Genomic DNA, 22,339 nt, shown 5'->3' with positions numbered 1-22,339 from the left:
GTGTCAGAAGCTTGTCCTGAAGAAAATGACACCGCTCAAAAATTATTTGGAGGCACCTGTATCCAGTGGTGAGCTGGAGCCCGTTCACCTGAACCGGTTGTTAAATTTAGAAGCTGGTTTAGAACCAGTTGTTAAAGGGGTGAACAATTGGGAGAGGGAGGTTTTTCTGTCATTACACCGGCCCGCCTGAGCTCCCGGGGGAGGCTCTCCCGTCTTCCCCCCTCTCACAGAGCCTCAGCGTGCCGCACCGCCAGCGCTCTGGATCGCTCCTGGGCAGCTCTCCAGCTCCTGCCACTTTGAATAGCATGGTAAGGGGGTGGGGCTGCGAGCTCCAGTGGGCTGTGCAGCATCCATACACACTGCCCTGAGCAGCATGGTAAGGGGGCCGGGCCGGGGCTGGGAGGAGGGGTTGGATAAGGGACAGGGAGCGGTTGGAGGGGGCGGAGGTTCTAGAGGGGGCAGTCAGGGGATGGAGAAGGGGGGGTTGGGGTAGAGGGTGCGGTCCTGGGGGGTCTCGGGAGGGAGTGGTCAGGGGACGGAGGGGTTGATGGGTTGCGGGTTATGAGGGGAGGCTGGGGGTTGGATGGGAGGGTCAGGGGACTTGTACTCACTGGCGGTTCCCTACTGGGTCTTTGGCGGCAGGCCCTTCACTCGCTCCGGGTCTTCGGCGGCTCTGCAGGGCCCACCACCAACGTGCCGCCGAAGACCTGGAGCCAGTCAAGGGCCCACCACCGAAGAACAACCGTGCCCTGCCCCGTCTCCGCCCCCTCCCTGGCCCTATTGGACTCCTCCCCAAATCCCTGCCCTCTGCCCCACCCCGACTCTGCACCCTCCTTGCCCCTATTGGACCCTTTCCCAAATATCTGCCCTGCCCGACTCCACACCCTCCCTGCCTCTATTGGACCCCTCCCCAAATCCCTGCCCTTGCCCCGCCTCTTCCCCAGCACGCTGCATTCCCCCCCATCCCAGGCTTGCTGTGAATCAGTTTCACAGGGCAAGCGCTGGGAGCCAGGGCAGGGGAGAAGCATAACGTGGCACTCAGGGGAGGAGGAGGAGGCAGAGCGGAGGTGAGCTGGGCAGGGGCTCAGGGCGGGGATCGGGGAGCTGGGCTTGGCTTTCCCCATGGGTGCTCCCTCCAGCCCCGGAGCACCCAGAGTCAGCGGCGGCAAGGCGTCACCTTTGGTGAATATGCTCAGTGGAGGAGCGGCCAATCCCCCTGCTACCCCCCCCCAGCTACGCTCCTCGCTGGGAATTGAGGGGCCTTACTTTACCGTCTGAGAACCTGTTCAGCTGCTTTGTGACTCTCCTGTCTCCCCACCTACTGTTTGCCAAGGCCTCAGTGATTGTCACATGCTGCCTCCAATCAAACGTGGTCTCGGGGTGACCCTCCACATTGCACAAAGGCAAAGAGATCCCCATGGCCATGGATTAGTTACAAATAAGGTCATCAGGGACAAGAGCATGAAAAAGGAAACACAGCTCACTGTGGGTATCTGGAGATGGACAGCCATGGAGCTGGGCACACACTCTATCCTTTACAAAATGCAGCTTGGGTCTCATCTTCTGGCAGTGCCCCATGCTCTTTTGCTGCAGTTTGGAAGAGAAGCCCACACCTCACCACTCCTGATTCCATAGAACACTGGGCACCCTGGGGATGTTCTAACACAGCCAGAGAATGAACCATCACACCCCGACTCACCCTGGCTTCTGTTTAGACTATGAAGAAAAAGCCATCTCCAAACTAAGCACCAAGCCAGCCCAGTCCCATCCCCAGAAAACAATGATGCTGGTAGGATGTGGAGGTTTCTCTGCAGGTTTCCCATAAGCTTTGGATCAGGCCCATAAAACCCATTTCTGCCCCACCAAAGTCAATGGGAGTTTTGCAGTTGACTCCAATGGCAGCAGTATTGGGCCTACAGAGTGGAGGAAATTCCCCAGTAAGGTTTAATATGCTCTTCACACCAGCTTTGCCCAGACACATCTTTCAGGATAATGGGGCAAATTCCACCTTGAGTTACCCCCTGTGCAGCCCCTTTGGCTTCTGCAGGAACCATCCTGCACTGCCAGGAAGATCCTGGGTCTTGTCCATGTGTCACTTCCATGGTTCAGTGGAGCAGCATGGATGTAACTGAGAGAAGAATTTGGCCCTTGTGGCCCAGCAACCTATTGGCTCCATCCTAGGCCTGTAAGAGAGGAATTACCATATAAACCAATCCAGGTTTAGCAGGACAAACTACTGCACAGCCTGCTCCAATCACTATATACACATACAGTGAAAAATCTAATATATAGCTCCTGAGTAAAGTTGCTCTCAGTATGGAGCAAAGGAGCAAATGTACATTCCCTCAGAGAGCAGAAACATTTTTAACTCAGAAGGAAGATGCACTTCTCATCCCCCAGAGAGCAAGGAGAGATGAGGAGCATTTGGAAGAAGGTAGGTGACTCCTCTGCACTCTCCTTACTAGTCGTTCCTTAGCCAGCCATTACTAATCACTCCAAGCACCTTGCAGCAGACAGGGCCTGACAAAATCCACCTCCACCTGCCTGGGAAGCTCAGATTTTATACCCAGTAACTTCTCCAATATTCCTGGGACTCTCCCTGAAACATCTCACCTTTCTATGACCTGAAGAAGAGTTCTGTGTAAGCTCAAAAGCTTGTCTCTCACCACAAGAAATCGGTCCAATAAAAGATATTACCTTACCCACCCTGTATCACCCCACTATTGTTGTGACAGACTGTACCTCAAAATAACACTGTAACCCCATATTCACCACTTGTGTATGGTTATGATATTTTGTACTAAGCTTGCTTTGAGAGGCATCATTTAAAAAGTCATGATTTGCAGAAACTCACTGTCCTGTTTAAATGTGTGTATCATCATGTATATGAAGTTATGCGATTTTGCTACATGTGTGTTGCTGTGGCCTATTTTGAGCCCATGGTCTAGCTCCTTAGAAATAACAGAGACTATAAACAAAAGACCTGCATGTCATCTCCAGAGACACATTAGGCTGCATGTATACAGAATCATATGAAGGACATTTGACAGCTCACACAGTGATACCAGACACCTCTGTGTTCTTGGGGAGCCAGGGTGCAGTATCCAGCCTGACTCATGAAAGACACCCCCTCCCCCCGGCTTCTGCTTAAATCAAAACCCATCAGAGGAAAAAAACTTGCAAAGAGCAGTGAAGGGCATTGGGAGACACACCTAGACCCCTCCTGACAAGGGTGAAAAGATTAAGACATCTCCATTAGCATACAGAATGGAGAGCAAAGACAACTCCCCTAGCCTCATATGCATGAAAGATGGGACAGGGAGACATCTCAATTTACATACAGAATGGAGAACAGAGAACTGCACTGAACTCTGGGACCAGAAAAAGCAGGGAAGCACTGCATCACGGGAATCTCTGCTCCAGATGCTAATGAACCTATGCCTGCACACACCCAGCTCAGCAGTTATCAGACCAATTCTAGTAATGAATCCTTAATTGATATCTGAATACTGAAACAGCCTAGTTGCATTGTGAACTCCCTGGAAGAAAACACCACCCATAGCCAAGAGTGATTAGCTCCTATTGTCTAGCCTAAAGAAAACCCTTGAGTCATCAGCTTACCCATAAACAAATCTAGTGTTCTCCCTTGAACCATTGTATTTTCTCTACAAAAATCCCTACTTACCCTCCAGTCAGGGTTCTGATGCTTAGATCCAAACTATGCATCAGTTCCACTGGAACTCCATCTTCTCCTGACTGATCGTGCTGGGGGCTCTGCCTGTCTCCAGGACTCTCCGCCACCACCATCACCTGGGAACCCCGACCAGTTCAAGCCTCATGGAGTGGATGAGATCCCCCCTCTTTCTCTCTCTCTGTTTTCCTTTCTACCTTAGGTATTAATCTTTAATAATGTAAGCTATGTTGGTTTAGAGAGCTCTGGTCAAGTGAAAAATTCTCTAAGTTATATCACTATTATTCAATAGATAACGTTTATGGCTAACTTGGTTGCTTCTCTCTGTCTTGCTGAACTTTACTCTTTTGTGTTTTTAGCTTCCCCCATTCACTCTACAGCAACGCTTCTTTTACCTAAGCTAAAGATCCCTGCAGTGCCCAAAATACTGTGCGGTTTGCTCATCAAGTAGGTTACTGCCAGTACAATTGTGATGTGAGAGTGGGAATAGGGATGTGCCGAATCTGGGACGCATAAGGGTAACAGCTTGAAAGTGCTGCTTGACCCAGTCCATGGAGCCCAGGGGCATATGAGGAGAGGCAGCTTGAAAGTGCCCAGTGAGTCCAGAGACATATAAGGAGTCAGCTCGACAGTGCTGATTGAACCGCTCCACTCAGATTTGCTCTGTTAATGTATGTGGGTGTGGGTGTGTTCATCCGGTTCTGGGGCTGGAGTAACCCAGCCCTAGGGAACCTCGGTCCTGCAGGATAGCTCCATTGGGAGGGGACTTGCAGAAGGGAGAAGTAGAGCTCACAAGTGATACAAGCAGTGCATTGATAGGATTACAGAATCCCCTTCCCCAGAAGAGTAACCCGAATAAATGAGCATACCCCAAAGTAATGGGCAAAGCAGGCAGTGGGGGCTGCCTAGCCCCATGGCACAGCATAGATTTTCCCAGCACGAGGAGACAAGTATAAATAAGAGACAGTGACATCATCACTTCACCTGCCTCTCTTCTCCCATCTTTACACAAGGAAATAAGGTCGTCTGGAAGAAAAATAAATCTTCATTGAGAGTATGGGAGGGGCTCGTCCTACCTAGAAGACATTCTAGTGAGCATGAACTGCTGTGGAGTTTTGGATGAGAGACATCTTTTTTGCTTTTAGAATCATTAGCCTGGTAAAGTTTAGGATTTAGGTTGTGATTTTATCTTTTATTTCCTTTGTAACCAATTCTGATCTTCTCTGCCAATACCGCTTAATCACTTAAAATCTATTTATAGTAATACATCTGTTTTATATTTCATCTAAACCCATATGGTTTTGGTTGAAGTGTTTGGGGAATCTACTCGGATTATAAAGGCTGGTATATATCCTTTTCCCTTTGATGGAATGGTGGATGTTATGAGCTGGTGCTGCTCAGTAAGTAACTGAACAGTACAAGATGATACATTTCTGGGGTGCGAGGCTGGGACTAGGGATATGCAGGTTGCCCTATATGTAATTCAAGAGTGGCTGGGTATAGCACCCTGGTATGTCTGGGGGTGACTTGCATGCTGGAGGCTGGGGTGATTGGCAGAGTGGCAGCTCACACAGCAAAGCAAGGCATAGTGCACACCAGACTGGAGAAATAAGGGGGCACAGCTGTCCTACAATCCAGATTGTACCCTGGGGGATATCACAACACTCACCCATGTAAACTAGTTTAGGACTCCTCCAAAGACCCCTCTTCAATTATGGGGTGACAAGAGCTGCACCATAGGCAAGGCTCTGTTGCAGTTTACAGCTGATTTTTCCAAGTGCTTTAAAATCCATGTGCATTGGCAGACTGAAAACTGCTAGCCCTGTCCCAGCATGGAGTTTGTGGTTGAAACTTGGACTCCTTTGGTCAAGGGGTTTTCAGGCTACAGTCCTCCACTTTGCCCGGCCACCCCCAACAAATGCCCTGGTTTTACAAATCTCTTCTTTCTTCTATTACTCGTTAGCACAAAGCTAGGGAAAGCCCAGTCGTCTCCTGTCTCCCTGCTCAGGCTAAACCCACAAACACAAGCTCTCCATGTCTCACTCAAGCCCATAGTCTGTGTGTTTGGGGACATTTCAATCTTTGTGTAATGGAGCCTGCAGATGTGTTATATCTGAGTGAGCAAGTCAGTGGCTATGAGATGAGTGTATTCACTTGTAATTTTCAGATTAGCTGTGCATCAGGCCTAGCCGCAGCAGCAGCATCTGTCCATCTAGCTCTTTACCATCCCCCTGACCTGTGCCTTTATTCTCCATTCCCACCAGAGCCTTCAGGGTCCTTTATTGCCCCCCACACCACCTTTCTAAAAAATCTGGGAGCCCATAGGGAACAGAAAACGAACAAACCTTCTCCCAGCTGCCCACACTGTCCTTTTCCCTGCATAAGCTTCTGAAAACATTTGTAGTAGCTCTTGCCAACTTGCTATTATAACAAGAAAAGATGCAGCCTCTGCACCCCCCCCCCCCCCCGCCCCGCCCCTGCAGCCTCTACACACACACACACACCCGCCGCCTGCCCTGCTCCTCCTGCTCACCTGGCAGAGGGAGAAATGCAGGCTCCACGTGGAATCAAACACAGCCCCGCTGCTCTGTGGGGGAGAAGGGAGCGGGGGAGGGGGAGGGACTCTGGCTGCTAGAGGCCCTAGAGGCTGCGAGCGGCTTTCAATCAGGCCAGGCATCCAATCAGCTGGTCCTTGAGTTAATGCTGAGATTATCTGTTTCAGGAAGATGGCCCTTGCCCTTCATGAACATTTGGATCACATTGCTCACAGCTGGACACATCCAACTGCAGCTGCATTGGAGTGGAAAGGCAGGGATGTGCAGTGAGCTGTAGGGATGATGATTAGTGCATCTTTCCCAGCAAGGCTGAATTGCTGAGTTGGGCACAGTGAGATTGAGGATGGTCCAGTGGTTCAGGTACTATCTTGAGCCTTAAGAGCCCAGGGAGCAAGTCCCATCCCTGCCACAGTCTGTACGTGTGACCTTGGACACGTCATTTAGCTACTCCGTGCCTCAGTTTCCCATCTGCCCTACCTCATAGGGTTGTTGTGAGGACAAATTCATTAAATATGTTTAGGTGGTTAGATGCTATGGTAATGAGGACCATATAAGTACCTTGGTTATCTAGAAGATAAATTGGGGCTCATCAGTTCTCTCTTTGGTCAATCAGGAAGAGTCAATCAGCAGATAACGCCTGTGCGGACAAAATGGCTGGGGAAAATCACACCCTGGTGACTGAGTTTGTTCTCTCAGGACTAACAGAAAGTCCAGAGATGAAGGCCATCTGCTTTCTGCTCTTTTTAGTGATGTACCTGATCACCCTGGTGGGAAACCTTGGGATGATCATGTTGATCAGGGTCGACCCCCGGCTCCACACCCCGATGTACTATTTCCTCAGTAATTTGGATTTTGTGGATTTCTGCTACTCCTCAACCATCACCCCCAAGATGCTGGTGGATTTCCTAACTGAGAGGAGAGCCATTTCATGTGGTGGGTACATTGCACAGCTGTTCTCTTTTGTGCTCACAGCGAGCGTTGAATGCCTCCTGTTGGCCGTGATGGCCTATGACCGTTACGTGGCCATCTGTAACCCACTACTCTATACCGTCAGCATGTCCCACAGAGTCTGTGCCCAGCTGGTGGCTGGCTCGTATCTCATTGGCTTTGTCCATGCACTGGCACAAACTATCTCCACCTTTCGACTGTCCTTCTGCAGCTCTAATGTCATCAATCATTACTTCTGTGACATCCCCCCACTGATAAAGCTCTCCTGCTCTGATACCTACAGCAATGAGATAGTGCTTTACACCTTTGGTACATTTCACGGCATCGTCACCTCATTGGAGATTCTGGTCTCCTATATTTATATCATTTCCACCATCCTGAGGATCCGCTCCACTGGGGGCAGACACAAAGCCGCCTCCACCTGTGCCTCCCACCTGACAGCTGTCATGATATTCTATGGCACCACAGTCTTTATGTATGTCAGGCCAATTTCCAGTTACTCGCTGGACCGGGACAAAGTGGTCTCAGTGTTCTACACCATGGTGATCCCCATGCTGAATCCTCTTATCTACAGCCTGAGGAACAAGGAAGTGAAGGACGCCCTGAAAAGGTTATTAGGCCGAGTAACAGTTTCTTGACAGGTGTCAGTGCAGCAAAAATGTTGGTGAGATAATAAAGAAAAATCTTGGGCTGAGTTTATTATTTTCTCTGTTTACTTCATGTAACTTTGGGTATTGTCTGGTGTGAAAACCCATGGTAATCAGAAATTGAATAGACCTAAATTAAAGAGAATTCGATTCACTTTTTCACCCTGAACCTGAACATTAAGATGAATGCAAGCATATCTGCTAACATACTTCAAGGAGCCTTCATGTACCTAATATATGAGGCACACATATGGCCTAAAGGAATAAGTACAGAAATTGAAGTCCTAAATTTGAATCACTGGCTGTATTTTGCTGCTTCATATAAAGCATTCATTAAAGATTCTTTATAAAGATTCATTAATTATTTCAAGAGTGGAGTCAGAATCAGAATTTCCAGTCCCTCAGTGGAGATACCATGGTGCATCATGGGATGTGTAGTCCAAGCAAGGAGCCAGGCCCATCAGAGAGAATGGGGTAGTGAAGCACGCAAACTACAACTCCTATGAGGCTCCATGGCACCCTAGGTAGATGCATTTTAGTGTCAAATTGACTTGAAACATTTTTTGTTGTTGAGTTTAGCCAACCAAAGTGTTTTGATTCAGGCTGATGGAAAATCAACAAAATAATAGTAAAAAAATGTCTACAACATCCATTTCCAGCCAGCTCTACTCATGACTTAACTTTGAAGATGTAACATGGCACAGGGGTGCTAAACATTATTATATGGCCATTAACTGTGGGACTCTCTGCTGCTGGACAGTGCTGAATAATGTGTCCGAGCAAGAATATTTTTAAGGCTTATTATGAAACAATCCCTTTAAGATGGAAAAAAGATGTGTTGGCCCTAAGTGACATGAGGTACATATTGGCCCCTCGCAAACCCTACAATCTATATTGAGGGAAGTTAGTCAATTTACTTACCAATTCTGTACTACAAAATTCCTCTATCTTACAAAGTATTTGCACAGACCATGAATTCATATCCTTGTAAGAGACTATAGCTGGATTTTGTATAAGAGCCCTCTAAATACTAAAAGTAGAAATTATAATAGGATTCTTTCTTTCTTTCTTTCTTTCTTTCTTTCTTTCTTTCTTTCTTTCTTTCTTCTAGGGATCCCATACTAGTCTTTACCATAAAACAATTATATACATACACTCAATTAGCAGGTTTCAGAGGGGTAGCTGTGTTAGTCTGTATCAGTAAAAACAACGAGGAGTCCTTGTGGCACCTTAGAGACTAACAAATTTATTTGGGCATAAGCTTTCGTGGGCTATAACCCACTTCATCAGATTCATGGAGTAGAAAATACAGTAAGCAGGTATAAGTATACAGTACATGAAAAGATGGGAGTTGCCTTACCAAGTGGGGGGTCAGGGCTAACGAGACCAATTCAATTAGGGTGGATGTGGCTCATTCCCAGCAGTTGACAAGAAGGTGTGAGTATCAACAGAGGGAAAATTATTTTTTGTAGTGACCCAGCCACTCCTAGTCTTTATTCAGGCCTAATTTGATGGTGTCAAGTTTGCAAATTAATTCCAGTTCTGCAGTTTCTCATTGAAGTCTGGTTTTGAAGTTTTTTTGTTGAAGATTGGTGACTTTTAAGTCTGTTATTGAGTGTCCAGGGAGATTGAAGTGCTCTCCTACTGGTTTTCGAATGTTACAATTCTTGATGTCTGATTTGTGTCCATTTATTCTTTTGTGTAGAGACTGTCTGGTTTGGCCAATGTACATGGCAGAGGGACATTGCTGGCACATGATGGCATATATCACATTGGTAGATACTTGTAGATCTACACTATTACTAAATTAGGTCAATTTTGTAGAAGTCAATTTTTAGAAATCGATTTTATACAGTCGATTGTGTATGTCCACACTAAGCGCATTAAGTTGCATTAAATCAGTTACCATGGCTAGCATCAACTTACAGAGCGGTGAACTGTGGTAGCTATCCCACAGTTCCCGCAGTCTCCGCCGCCCACTGGAATTCTGGGTTAAGCTCCCAATGCCTGATGGGGCAAAAACATTGTTGCAGGTGGTTTTGGGTACATGTCATCAGTTGCCCCTCCCTCTGTGAAAGCAACGGCAGACAATCGTTTTGCACCAGACACCAGGAGCATTAGAAGAGCACAGCAAGGCGTGCTGCACATCAGAGAGGCTTTGAAAACCAGTTTCATGACTGGCCAGGCTTCGGTGTGACAGTTGTGTGTGTTTTTCTTTGATGCAAACCTGCCCCCTTTGCTGATTTTAATTCCCTGTAAGCCAACCACCTTCCCCCCTTAGAAATAAAGTAACTATTGGTTTGAATGCGTTATATAGGAGGTCATACTAGATTATCAGAATGGTCCCTTCTGGCCTTATAATCTATGCATCTGTGTGGGAATGAAAAAGGTTTTGAAACCATGCATTGTTTCTTTATTAATTAAAAAAAAATGAGATAATGGACAAGGTACCCTGGGTGGGATGGGGGAGGAGGGAAGGACAAGGCCACGCTGCTTATTGTAGCCACACTAAAAATCAAACTGTTTGAATGACAGCCTTCTGTTGCTTAGGCCATCCTCTGTAGTGGAGTGGCTGAGTGCCCGGAGCCTCCCCCCATGCATTCTGGTGGGCCTGGGTGAGGAGGCTATGGAACATGGGGAGGAGGGTAGGCAGTTATGCAGTGGATGCAGCGGGGGTCTGTGCTCTTGTTGGCTTTCCTGCAGTTCCAACAGACGCTTCATCATGTCCATTTGCTCCCCCAACAAACCCATCATGTCCGTTTGCTCCCACATTAGCCTCAGGATCGCATCCTGCCTCTGCTCTTTGCGATCACTTAATTCTTTCCTGGCCTCTGCCACTGAAGGCCGCCGTGCATTAAGCTATGCCCTATCTGTGCAGGAAGACTGCATGAGCTCAGAAAACATGTCATCGTGAGTGCATTTATTTCACCTTCTAATCTGCGATAACCTCAGGGACGGAGATGATAAGGGGAGCGTAGAAACATTCTATGCTCTACGATTTGGGGGGACTGCATGGTCACCTGTGCTGCTGAGTTCGCCATGCTGACCAAACAGGAAATTAAATTCAAAAGTTCCCGGGACTTTTCCTGTTTACCTGGCTAGTGCATCGGAGTTCAAAGTGCTGTCCAAAGCTCCTGGAGGCCAATAGTGTCGATTTGTGTCCGCACTACCCCAAATTCGACCCAGCAAAGTTGATTTTAGCGCTACTCCCCTCGCCGGGGAGGAATACAGAAGTCGATTTTAAGAGCCCTTTAGGTCGACGGAACGGGGTTGGTTGTGTGGACACATTCATTTTTAAATTCGACCTAACCCGTAGTGTAGACCAGGCCCCAGTGTCCTTACACACACTAGGGGACTGTAAGGGTCAGCAGGCAGGCAATGGGTACATAGGATCTCTTGTGGCTGTGAGAGTGATTATGAACCCAGAACTGGGCTTCAGGTACTCTTGAGTTCTGCTCCCAGAGTTGGCCACTGCCTCATTTTTGAATAAGGCTTTGTCTACACCTGAGAATTAATCCAGAATAAGGTAGGATGTGAATTTAAAGTGGATTAACTATTCCTGGTTAACTCCTTGTGTGGACACTCTTATTCTGGAATAAGCATGCCTTCAACTGAATTAGTTTAATTCACTTCCAAAATGGATTAAACTAGTTTGAAGTAAGGCACTTATTCCAGAATACGATAATCCACACACAGTTTAGTCAGGAATAGCAATTCCAGAATAACTCCCTGTATAGACAAGCCCTTAGTCACCCCTCTTTTTTCAGCCTCCTGTTCCCTGTTTGGAAAGTGGAGAAAATCATCATTTCCTACAGAGCTGTCCTGAAAGTTAAAATGTGTATAGCACATTGCAAGTGCACAGAGTGTGTAGTCTTAGAGAACCAATCATAGGAATGTGTTTGTAGCCAATGATGTATTGTTGTTAAAAATTATCAGTGAAACCAGGCTCAATCATTTTTGTTGATTCTCATCCAACCTCCAGATGTCATGAAATTACTGCCTGATGCACAACCACCTGCTTCTTGCAACAGTTGCCTGTGAGGGCTAGTATGCTTTGTTGTACCTCCCATCTCCCTTGTCCATTGTGCTTTTTAATCACAATAATGCACATACAAGTATCTTTTCTCAGCAGCCTGGACCAATGAATTGGAAATATTACATTGGAAATATTAAACTCAGTGGCATCTGAAGCTGCTCTCTTTTATCACTGATAAATTCTGAACCAGCTGGGAGCACAATGCAGAAGTGTGAAAAAAATGTTAGAGGGTGAATTTACTTTTAATTATCTTTATAATTTAACCAGGAAAAGGTAAACAAACAGTAAAACAATGAAAAAGTTTCCTCACTTCCATTGCCCATTGGAAAACAGTTACATAAACTGTTGGATGGTGGGGAAGAACCCACAATTTCAAATCAAAACATTTTGTTGGTGCTGAAATTTTTGCATGAAAAATTTTGATTGCCAACAAAACCCTGTTTTCCAATGAAAAAATATTTTGCTGGAAATTTTTTTGACTCACTCTATTTCTCATTTATTAAAGTGCTGTAGCGTTAAACGGAAATGTCCTTGCAAGGGTAGCATCATTAACTTTGAAGATCTACCATGCCTTGCACATGCTCTGTAAGATTCTGAGTGGCTGGCTATTTTACTTGTTTGGTGGGCCTTTTCTCTTGTGAACCAGCCTCCTCATTGAAGATTCTCTGGAAAACCTCCTTGAGGGGCTCTCTCAATTGCCGTTTCCCGTGTCTCCCAACTAAGAAGTAGAGGAAGGGGTTGATGCTGCTGTTCATGCAGGGCAGCAGGATAACTAAAGACATAACAAAGAGGTGTATCGTGGTGTGACTAAGGAAGGCCATCAGCACTATGACCCTCAGTGGAAGGGCGAACACGAGGAAGAAAAGGATGGTGACCATAATGACAATATAGAGCTTTGTTGATTGGTGTCGCTGTGAGCTACACCGGACCTTGATGAACAGGGTCAGGCTGGACAGAACCATGAGTGGAGTGAAAATCAGGAAACTCAAGACACAGCTGAATATGGTCATTTTGGAACAGTCGTAGTCATTGATGCAGAAATAGCACTCCAGTCCAGTCACCAGGATGGAGAGAGCCCAGAGCAGAGCACACACAATGGAAGACAGGTTTTTTGGACGGTGACATCGGTACCAGATGGGGTAAAGCACGGACAGACATCTCTGAACGCTGATGGCTGTCAGGAGATACAGGCCAGTGTTGTATATAAACAGCGCCACCCATTGGATTGCCTTTATGATGACAAACCCTCCAAGAAAGTCCATATGTAAATATAAGATGATAATAATCAAGAAGGCAACCATGCACAGGAGGAAACCAAAGTCAGCAATGGCCAAGTTGAGGATGTAGATGGTGAAGGGGTCCTTCTTAATGCGGAAGCCGAGGAACCAAAGAACCATCCCGTTCCCCACCAGCCCGACCAGGCAAATGAACAGAGAAATAGAGCTGATCACAACTATCGGAATGAAGCATTGATCCTGATCTGCATCTAGGTCTGTGTCATTAAAGCTACTGGAATCATTAAATAATACGCAATAATGCAGGCTTATCTTTCCAGGAACCGGGGATGTCGTGATAAGCTCAGTCATATTGAAACCTCTGCTGCAGAATGACAATTTCCAGCTCCCTCTTTATCTCTCTCTCGTAAACACACCTGCTAATAGAGATAAGAGGGACGTGTATTAGCGACTCCAGATCATGGTGGGAACTTGGATTTGCTAGAAATTAGTGCCCCTCCCTGTGCCTCTGAACTGAAATATCCAGATACCAATGAGCATTTATTAGAAATACACACACAGATAAATAGAAAGGGGAGACTTTAGAGGATTTTTGGTGCAGAGAGTGACAAGGCTGGTCTTTCTTCTTTGGAAACGTCAGGGCACAAGATAAAATGAATGTCAGAGACTGCAGTCCCAAGTAGATCAGGAGTGAGGTGGCAGAGCTGTGTGTGTATATTATGGGGAGATCAGGATTGGCATAGAAGTAGGGCTGCAGTTCAGGATTGAGAGACGTTGGGAGAGAAAGGGGCAGAGAGCCCAAATTGGCAATAGTAGGAGCGGTTTTGTGAGTCAGGATTAAAGCACATTGGCAGGGCAGGGGCAAAACCCAGATCTGGAATAGCAGAGGGCTGGGGGGATAGGATTGACGGGCATGGGCAGAGCTGTGGGAATGGAAGAAAATATAGAAAACATCAGAGGGCAGAAAAGAGGATAATTTTCACCCACAAAATGCTCACCTTCCCTCTGATGCTCTGAGGTTTGAATGACAGTTTTGCAGAAGCTGTGGTAAAGCAAATCTGTTAGAGAAATTCCTTACCTCTGGCTTCTTATCAGTTGCTCCGTGCGGAATCAATTACTTGAACGTTTTGCAACAGTGTAATTGTTATTAAGAGACTCAGAAGTACCCTGTAATTTCCTGTTCCATGTCCAACAAGTCACTCCAGCCCTAAATCCTGGCCACCAAATGCCATGTTCACACTATGTAGAGCCAAACACAGCAATCTTTCCACCACGATTTCTTCTCTTTGTTACTGAAAGGTCTCATAAAGTTGGTAGCAGGGCTCTGCTACTTTAATTGCTTCCTATCTCCTTTTTATGGGCAAAAAGCACTGACTGAGCAGGTTTCCTAAAGAAATGGAGAGCCACTTGAAAAATCAAGGCCACAAAATATTCCAAGGAAATTTCATAACTGGTCCGAGAGTTTCTGACCTTGCAAGCTAACAGCCAGTGTCTCACATCCAATTGCTGAGTCAATCAATTGAGAACCTAGCAAAGAACCACCTCCAACTCCACCCATTCACTGTTGACATCAGGGAACCCTGCTGGTTGGGGACATTACACAGAGAAAGCATTGGTCACAGTCATGAGAGATGTCCTCTTCTCATACACAAGGGACATTCAGCCATACTTACATTGCTGGATCAGTAGTTTTTTTATATCCTCATTCATGGAACACTGATCTCCCATGTTGGAAGGGATAGTGGGAATAGAACTGGACAAAATTTTTCTGCCAAAACTTTTCTTTTCAGTATTTTGTGTTGGTTTCACCAAATTATTTCAACCATCTTTTTGATTCATTCAAAATTTCAGAAGCTCTTATTTTTAGTTTGACATTATTTTTTCCTCAATTTTTTGGAATTGCCAGTGAACTGAAGAATCCATTATTCACACATTTCTAAGCGGAAATGGTCTCAATGTCAAATGCAATGTAATATCACACATCATGTTGTTTACAAGTTTCAGAACTATACATGTAATGATTCCACTTAAAGACATCTGCAGAGATAGAACACAGGACCATCAGCAAAAGCACTTGAGTTAGAGGAATAATTCATGCAGCTGGAAGTAGCAAGCTGCTTTCCTCTATGTTGCCCTGTCACTAGAGGGAGACCCAATGTGTAGAACACAGCTAATTTACCTGCATACTGACAGATAGGTTGAAGATATTCTGCAGGATTACTTGCCTCGCATCCCACAGACCTTCTGGGCTGCAGTAGTAGAGTTCTTCTCCTGTGTATCTCATAAGTTTGACAGCAAAAGACTTCCTCTCCTGTATTTGCCCACAGGGAAAACCCTCAGTCCACACAACTTGGCTCTGACCTACCATGCAGCCTAGTGCCTCAGGAGCTAATCTTTACTGTCTTTATTACATAAAGGGGCTTGATTGCTCCTTCTGTTGAGCAAGAGGGAAGGTGCTTTGCAAATCTATTGGCTTTAAGGAGGTCAATGATTGTTCCTGGGTCCAAGACTGGACATCACATTCAAGTGTCCATTGATTGTAGATATGCAGATGACAATATATCAGGACACTATAAGTAGTTCCTCACCCGCAGGACCCATCCATACTAAGAATATCTCTCCCTTCCTATCCCAATCCTCAAAACTCCCTCTCCAGCTGATTTAGGGATAGATTGTGACATGGGCTACATACCATGCAGGGAAATGAGGATTCCCCAATTTATGCCCCTTCTGGGAAGACTGGACATTGGCTCCAGATGCACAAGCGTGAGTAGGTGCTGTACATCCACTACTGTCCACTGGAGGAGGTGAGACAGCTGTGAGAGGCAGGCTGTGTGCCAGAATTTTCTGGCTGATATAGGCAAATTGCTACCTCTACAGAAGAAGGGGTAAGCAAGGGAGGGATTGTGTCTCAGGAGTATTTCTAAGGCACATGACTGCCTGGGACAACTTACAGGGGTGATGTAGATTACACGCCAATCCTCACTAAAGGCTGGGCTTAAAGACACAATCTAACTCTTATGGAAGATGTCTAAGGAAAGTCCTAGTAGGTACAGGGCCTTCTCCCTGTCCTCTATCTTCAGATTTCACAGTGCAGTCAATACAAGCCGATCAAAGATGAGTTAGAGCTATGCAAGAAGATGCTTAAAAAGATGGATGCCCACACATATGGTAATACAGTATGTCCTCTGTGACGGTGCCCCCCATAAGGCTTTGTGGAATATGCTTATGATTGTATATGTGACTGTGGCAGGGCAGGGGTAAAACCCCCTCTAAAGCCCTGCCAAAATGCTGGCTACAGCCTGCTCTCTGGCCAGTAGGCCAGGTGAAGAGATGCAGGTACTCAGCAGGGAGCCCAGCTGCAAGCCCTAACGAGGGCTGGCTCAGACGAACATGCTGGGCTAAGTAGTGACAGCTGGGCTGGGGCAGGAGAGGGCTATAAAAGCCCTGGGCAAACCTCAGTGAGGAGGCTAGCCTGGGAGGAGACAGGAGGGCAGTATCTCTGTCTCCTTGCCAACAAGGAAGCCTCACGGGCCAGGAGACCCTGGAGAGGGTCTTTGGGGCACGAACTGTTGGGGGATCTGGGAACTGCACAAGCACTGTAAATAAAGACACTGGTGTGATCCAACAAAAGAAGGAGTGAACACTCTTTATTATACCAGCCTAAACACAGGGTGCAGGCACAAAAATGGGAGAGCCTCCGCTGACCCTGTGACAGTGACATAACTGGAATATGTTTTAGGCTACATATGCTATGTAACATATCTATGTGAAGGTTATGATCTACTGCATGTATTCATCCTATTTGTATGCATGTATCATTTTTGTATTCGAAGTTATGAATATTGGCTGTGTACTGGCTAGATTTTAACTACCCTAGTAGAGCATTTGGTCAGCTCCTTGAGAAAAGTGCAAATTAAGTGCCCAATCAAAAACCACTTAAGCCAACAATGAACTTGAAGATGCCAATCCACATCTAAACCTTCCCAGGAATGTGGCTTGGCTGGTAAAAACTGAGTCATGCATGGATATGTGACTTGCCCATGTGACTCCAAAACTCATCTTGGAGCTGGACTTTGCATAGGAGAGAGGAGGGGGGTCTCCACCCACAAGAGAAAGTTTACTTAAACCCCTGGGAGACCCCTCCATTTTGTCTTCAGCTGGCTAAAGAGATAGCCTCTTCACCCCCAAGGATACCTGAAAGAAACTGGAACATAGGACAGTAACTACAGGGGGTGTGAGTGATTGCTGGACCCAGGCTAGCAGGAGACTAGTCTGTAAAAGGAAGCTTATTGGAACTGGTGAGGTTATATCTGTATTCAGTTTTCTTAGACATAGACTTGCGTGTTCTATTTTATTTTACTTGGTAATTCACTTTGTTCTGTCTGTTACTACTTGGAACCGCTTAAATCCTACTTTCTGTATTTAATAAAATCACTTTTTACTTATTGATTAACGCAGAATATGTATTAATACCCGGGGGGGGGGGGGTGCAAACAGCTGTGCATACCTCTCTATCAGTGTTATAGAGGGCGAACAATTTATGAATTTACCCTGTATGAGCGTTATACAGGGTAAAACGGATTTATTTGGGGTTTGGACCCCATTGGGAGTTGGACATCTGAGTGTTAAAGATAAGAACACTTCTGTAAGCTGCTTTCAGTCAAGCCTACAGCTGTTAGGGGAAGTGGTTCATACCCTGGGTCTGGGTTTGCAGCAGGCTAGGGGGGGTCTGGCTCAAACCAGGCAGGGCACTGAAGTCCTAAGCTGCCAGGGCAGGAAAGCAGGGGCAGAAGTAGTCTTGGCACATAAGTTGGCAGCCCCAAGGGGGTTTCTGTGATCCAACCCGTCACATCCTCCACCATGTGCCTGGAAATCACTGAGACATGCCGCAAGTCCCAATCACAAATTAAGTTTCATAATGTTATACAAGTAGCATCTAGAGGCTCCAGCCAAGATCAGGTCTTCACTGTACTAGGTGCTGTACAAACACATAGCAACTGATGGCTTCTGCCCCAAAGAGTTTATGTAGGAGCCCCAGTCATGGACCAGGACCCAATGTGCTAGGTACTGTACAAACAATGAACAAAAAGTCTCTTTCCCGAAGAGTTTACAATCTAAATAGAAAAAGAGTGTGAGGGGAAACAGAGGCAAAGAGAGGGTCAGGGCCTTGTCCAAGGCCACAGAATAGGTAAGTTGCAGAACCAGGGTTGGAAGTGAAGTCTCCCGATTCCCACTCCAGTAAATACTAAACAGTGAAAATCTGTTTGAGCTGAAAAACATGCTTATCTTCTGCTAAATTGCAGTAGCTTTCAATGAGCACATTTCCTGCATGAGTGACTGCAAAGACCCTCCCCTCCCTTTATCTGAGTGGATTTCCTAGACTGAGCACCATGGGGTTACAGACAACCTTGTCCACAGAATCCCCCTTCTCTGTTGGCTCTACCTCATCTACAAAGACCCTCTGGAGCACAACTTTAATGGACTCCCTGCATCACCACCTCCTGTGGCTGCTCACTAGGAAGTAGATGATGGGGTTGATGCTGATATTTAGGCAGGCCATCAAATTAGCCATGTGAAAATCAGAACCCATTTGTTTGGCATGGCATCATGAGCAATGGTGTGATCTTCATGGGAAGGTAGAAGATGAGGAAGAAGAGGACAGTGAGCAGGATACCTAGAGAGAGCTTTGCAGGGTGATGTCATTGGGAGCTACACTAGACCTTGGTGAATAGGGTCAGACCAGACAGAAACATGAGTGGGTTGCGAACCCAGAGATTCAAGACGCAGCTGAGCATTGTCATTGGATGACACATTGTTTCAGAGTGGCAGAAGCACAGCTCCAGTCTGAGAAGCAGGAAAGTATCCACAGCAGGGCACAGACAATGGCAGACAGGTGCTTTGAGTGGTGACATTGGCACCAGAGGACAGACAGACACCTCTCAGTGCAGGTGGACATCAGGAGATACCAGCTGGTGTTGTACATAGAATAGAATCATAGGACTGGAACGGACCTCGAGAGATCATATAGTCCAGTCACTCAAGGCAGGACTAAGTATTATCTAGCCCATCCCTGACAGGTGTTTGTCCAACCTGCTCTTAAAAATCCCCAATGATGGAGATTTCACAACCTCCCTAGGCAATTTATTCTAGTGCTTAACCACTCTGACAGGAAGCTTTTCCTAATGTCCAACCTAAACCACTCTTGCTGCAATTTAAGCCCATTGATTTTTGTCCTATCCTCAGAGGTTAAGAAGAACAATTTTTCTCCCTTCTCCTTGTAACAATCTGTTATGTACTTGAAAACTGTTATCGTGTCCCCTCTCAGTCTTCTCTTCTCCAGACTAAACAAACCCAATTTTTTCAATCTTCCCTCATAGATCATGTTTTCTAGATCTTTAATTATTTTTGTTGCTCTTCTCTGGACTTTCTCCAATTTGTCCAAATCTTTCCTGAAATGTGGCACCCAGAACTGGACACAATACTCCAGTTGAGGCCTAATCAGCACGGAGTAGAGAGGAAGAATTACTTCTTGTGTCTTGCTTACAATACTCCTGCTAATACATCTCAGAATTATGTTTGCTTTTTTTGCAACAGCGTTACACTATTGACTCATATGTAGTTGTGATCCACTATGACCCCCATATCCTTTTCCACAGTACTCCTTCCTAGGCAGTCATTTCCCATTTTGTATGTGTGCAACTGATTGTTCCTTCCTAACTGGAGTACTTTGCATTTGTCTTTATTGAATTTCATCCTATTTACTTCAGACCTTTTTTCCAGTTTTCCCAGATCATTTTGAATTTTAAACCTATCCTCCAAAGCACTGGCAACCCTTCCCAGCTTGGTATCATCCACAAACCTTGTAAGTGTGCTCTCTAAGCTATTATCTAAATCATTGACGAAGATATTGAACAGAACTGGACCCCGAACCGATCCCTGTGGGACCCCACTCATTATGCCCTTCCAGCATGACTGGGAACCACTGATAACTACTCTCTGGGAATGATTTTCCAACAGTTATGCACCCACCTTATAGTAGCTCCATCTAGGTTGTATTTCCCTAGTTTGTTTATGATAAGATCATGTGAGACAGTATCAAAAGCCTTACTAAAGTCAAGATATACCACATCTACCGCTTCCCCCCATCCTCAAGGCTTGTTATCCTGTCAAAGAAAGCTATCAAGTTGGTTTGACACAATTTGTTCTCGACAAATCCATGCTATCTTATCACCTCATTATCTTCTAGGTGTTTGCAAATTGATTTCTTAATTATTTGCTCAATTACCTTTCCGGGTACAGAAGTTAAGCTGACTGGTCTGTAATTCCCCGGGTTGTCCTTATTTCCCTTTTTATAGATGGGCACTGTATTTGCCCTTTTCCAGTCTTCTGGAATGTCTCCTGTCTTCCATGATTTTTCAAAGATGATCGCTAATGACTCAGATATCTCCTCAGTTAGCTCCTTGAGTATTCTAGGATGCATTTCATCAGGCCCTGGTGATTTGAAGACATCTAACTTGTCTAAGTAATTTTTACCTGTTCTTTCTCTATTTTAGACTCTGATCCTACCTCATTTACTCTGGCATTCACTATGTTATCCAATTGCCACCAACCTTCTTGGTGAAAACCGAAAAAAAGAAGTCATTAAGCACCTCTCCCATTTCCACATTTTCTGTTATTGTCTTTCCCCCCCTCACTGAGTTACGGGCCTACTCTGTCCTTGATCTTCCTTTTGTTTCTAATGTATTTGTAGACTGTTTTCTTGTTACCCTTTATGTCCCTAGCTAGTTTGATCTTGTTTTGTGCCTTGGCCTTTCTAATTTTGTCCCTACAGACTTGTGTTATTTGTTTATATTCATCATTTGTAATTCATCCTTTGTAATTTTTTTACATATAGAGTCCCAAAAAATTAAACATCATGTCAACAACAACCATGGCAATGAACGTGATATGAAAATCCAGGACAGTGGTTCTCAAAATTTTTTTCATTTGTGGACTCTGAAAAAATTTCAAATGGCAGTGCGGACCCCATTGGAAATCTTAGACATAGTCTGGGTCCACAGAACACAGGTTGAAAACCACTGTTCTATGGTAATGACAACTTTTCATGGCTCCCTTAGACATAGTCTGCGGACCCCCAGGGATTCACAGACCACAAGCTGAAAACTACTGATCTAGGGGAAAGGAGAAAATAACAACAAATAAGTCATGGGCAGACCAGGAAATGAGGTAGGTGGAGTCAATGACAGCCGTGCTGAGGGTGCAGATAGTGAAGGGGTTTCTCTTAAAGCAGCAGCCGAAGAACCAGAGGATGATCCTGTTCCCCATCAGCATGAACAGGCAGATGAAAATAGAAATGAAGCACAGGATTCTTGGAACCCCTCTGTCTGTATCATTGCAGCCTTTGGAATCATGTAACACACCCCAGCAATGCAGGCTTATCTCAGTAGGAAGCAGGGACATTGGGCTCAGCTAGGTCATAATGAAACTCTCTCTCTCTCGGATGTCAGTGTTTTTCTCTCTGACACGCACACACCTGCTGGTACAGGTGAGACAGAGGTGAATTAGTCACTCTTGCATACTGGGCAGTGGATTTCAGCCTCACACTCTGGGATATTGAGTTCCCAATGAGCCTGAATGAGAAATATACATGCAGAGCATGTTGACAATATGGGTGATACAGCGGCACAGCTGAAGCACTGAAGCTATGCCACTGTAGCCTCATGGTGTAGATGCTTCCTACATCGATGGAGGGGTTTTTCCATCAATCTATGTAATCCACCGCTCCGAGAGGCAATAGCAAGGTCAGTGGAAGAATTCTGTCAAGCTAGCCGCATCTACACTGGAAGTTTAACTTTGGTGCTCAGGGGTGTGAATTTTTCTCACCCCCTGAGCCAACGTAACTAAGTCGATCTAAATTTTAAGTGTAGACCAGTGCTCAAGAAAGTTACTCTTAATTAAATTTTAAAGTGGATTGGTTGATCTGCATTAAACCCCTATGTGGAGGCTGTTATTCATAATCAAAGTGACCTTATTTGGTTTAGTTTAATTCACTTCCAAAGTGATAGAAGTTAAATTGAATGAAGGACACTTTAATTCTGAATAAGAGCATCTACTTAGGGGTATCATTTGGTTTAACTCATCCACTTTAAATTCACATTTTTAGGTAATTCTGATTAACTATCCTGAGTTTCCTTCTGTAGACAAGCCTCCAGAGGAACTTTATA

General features: G+C 45.5%; 2 protein-coding genes and 1 pseudogene across 2 annotated transcripts; 1 reads left to right on the top strand and 2 right to left on the bottom strand.

Annotated features, from left to right (window-relative positions):
• The first annotated feature begins 6,896 nt into the window (after positions 1 to 6,896).
• Positions 6,897 to 7,832, top strand: LOC128835991 (olfactory receptor 1038-like). The gene has a single exon (XM_054025968.1). The coding sequence runs from the start codon at positions 6,897 to 6,899 to the stop codon at positions 7,830 to 7,832; it is 936 nt and encodes a 311-aa protein (XP_053881943.1).
• Positions 7,833 to 12,482: 4,650 nt separating this feature from the next.
• On the bottom strand, positions 12,483 to 13,463 carry LOC128836103 (mas-related G-protein coupled receptor member H-like). The gene has a single exon (XM_054026120.1). The coding sequence runs from the start codon at positions 13,461 to 13,463 to the stop codon at positions 12,483 to 12,485; it is 981 nt and encodes a 326-aa protein (XP_053882095.1).
• A 5,011-nt stretch (positions 13,464 to 18,474) lies between these two features.
• LOC128836102 (proto-oncogene Mas-like) lies at positions 18,475 to 19,098 on the bottom strand (annotated as a pseudogene).
• Positions 19,099 to 22,339: the final 3,241 nt, after the last annotated feature.

This window comes from Malaclemys terrapin, chromosome 4 (assembly GCF_027887155.1).
Source record: "Malaclemys terrapin pileata isolate rMalTer1 chromosome 4, rMalTer1.hap1, whole genome shotgun sequence".
Lineage (NCBI taxonomy): Eukaryota > Metazoa > Chordata > Testudines > Emydidae > Malaclemys > Malaclemys terrapin.
Note: the sequence above shows the minus strand (reverse complement) of the source record. Positions and strands in the feature narration are given on the sequence as shown.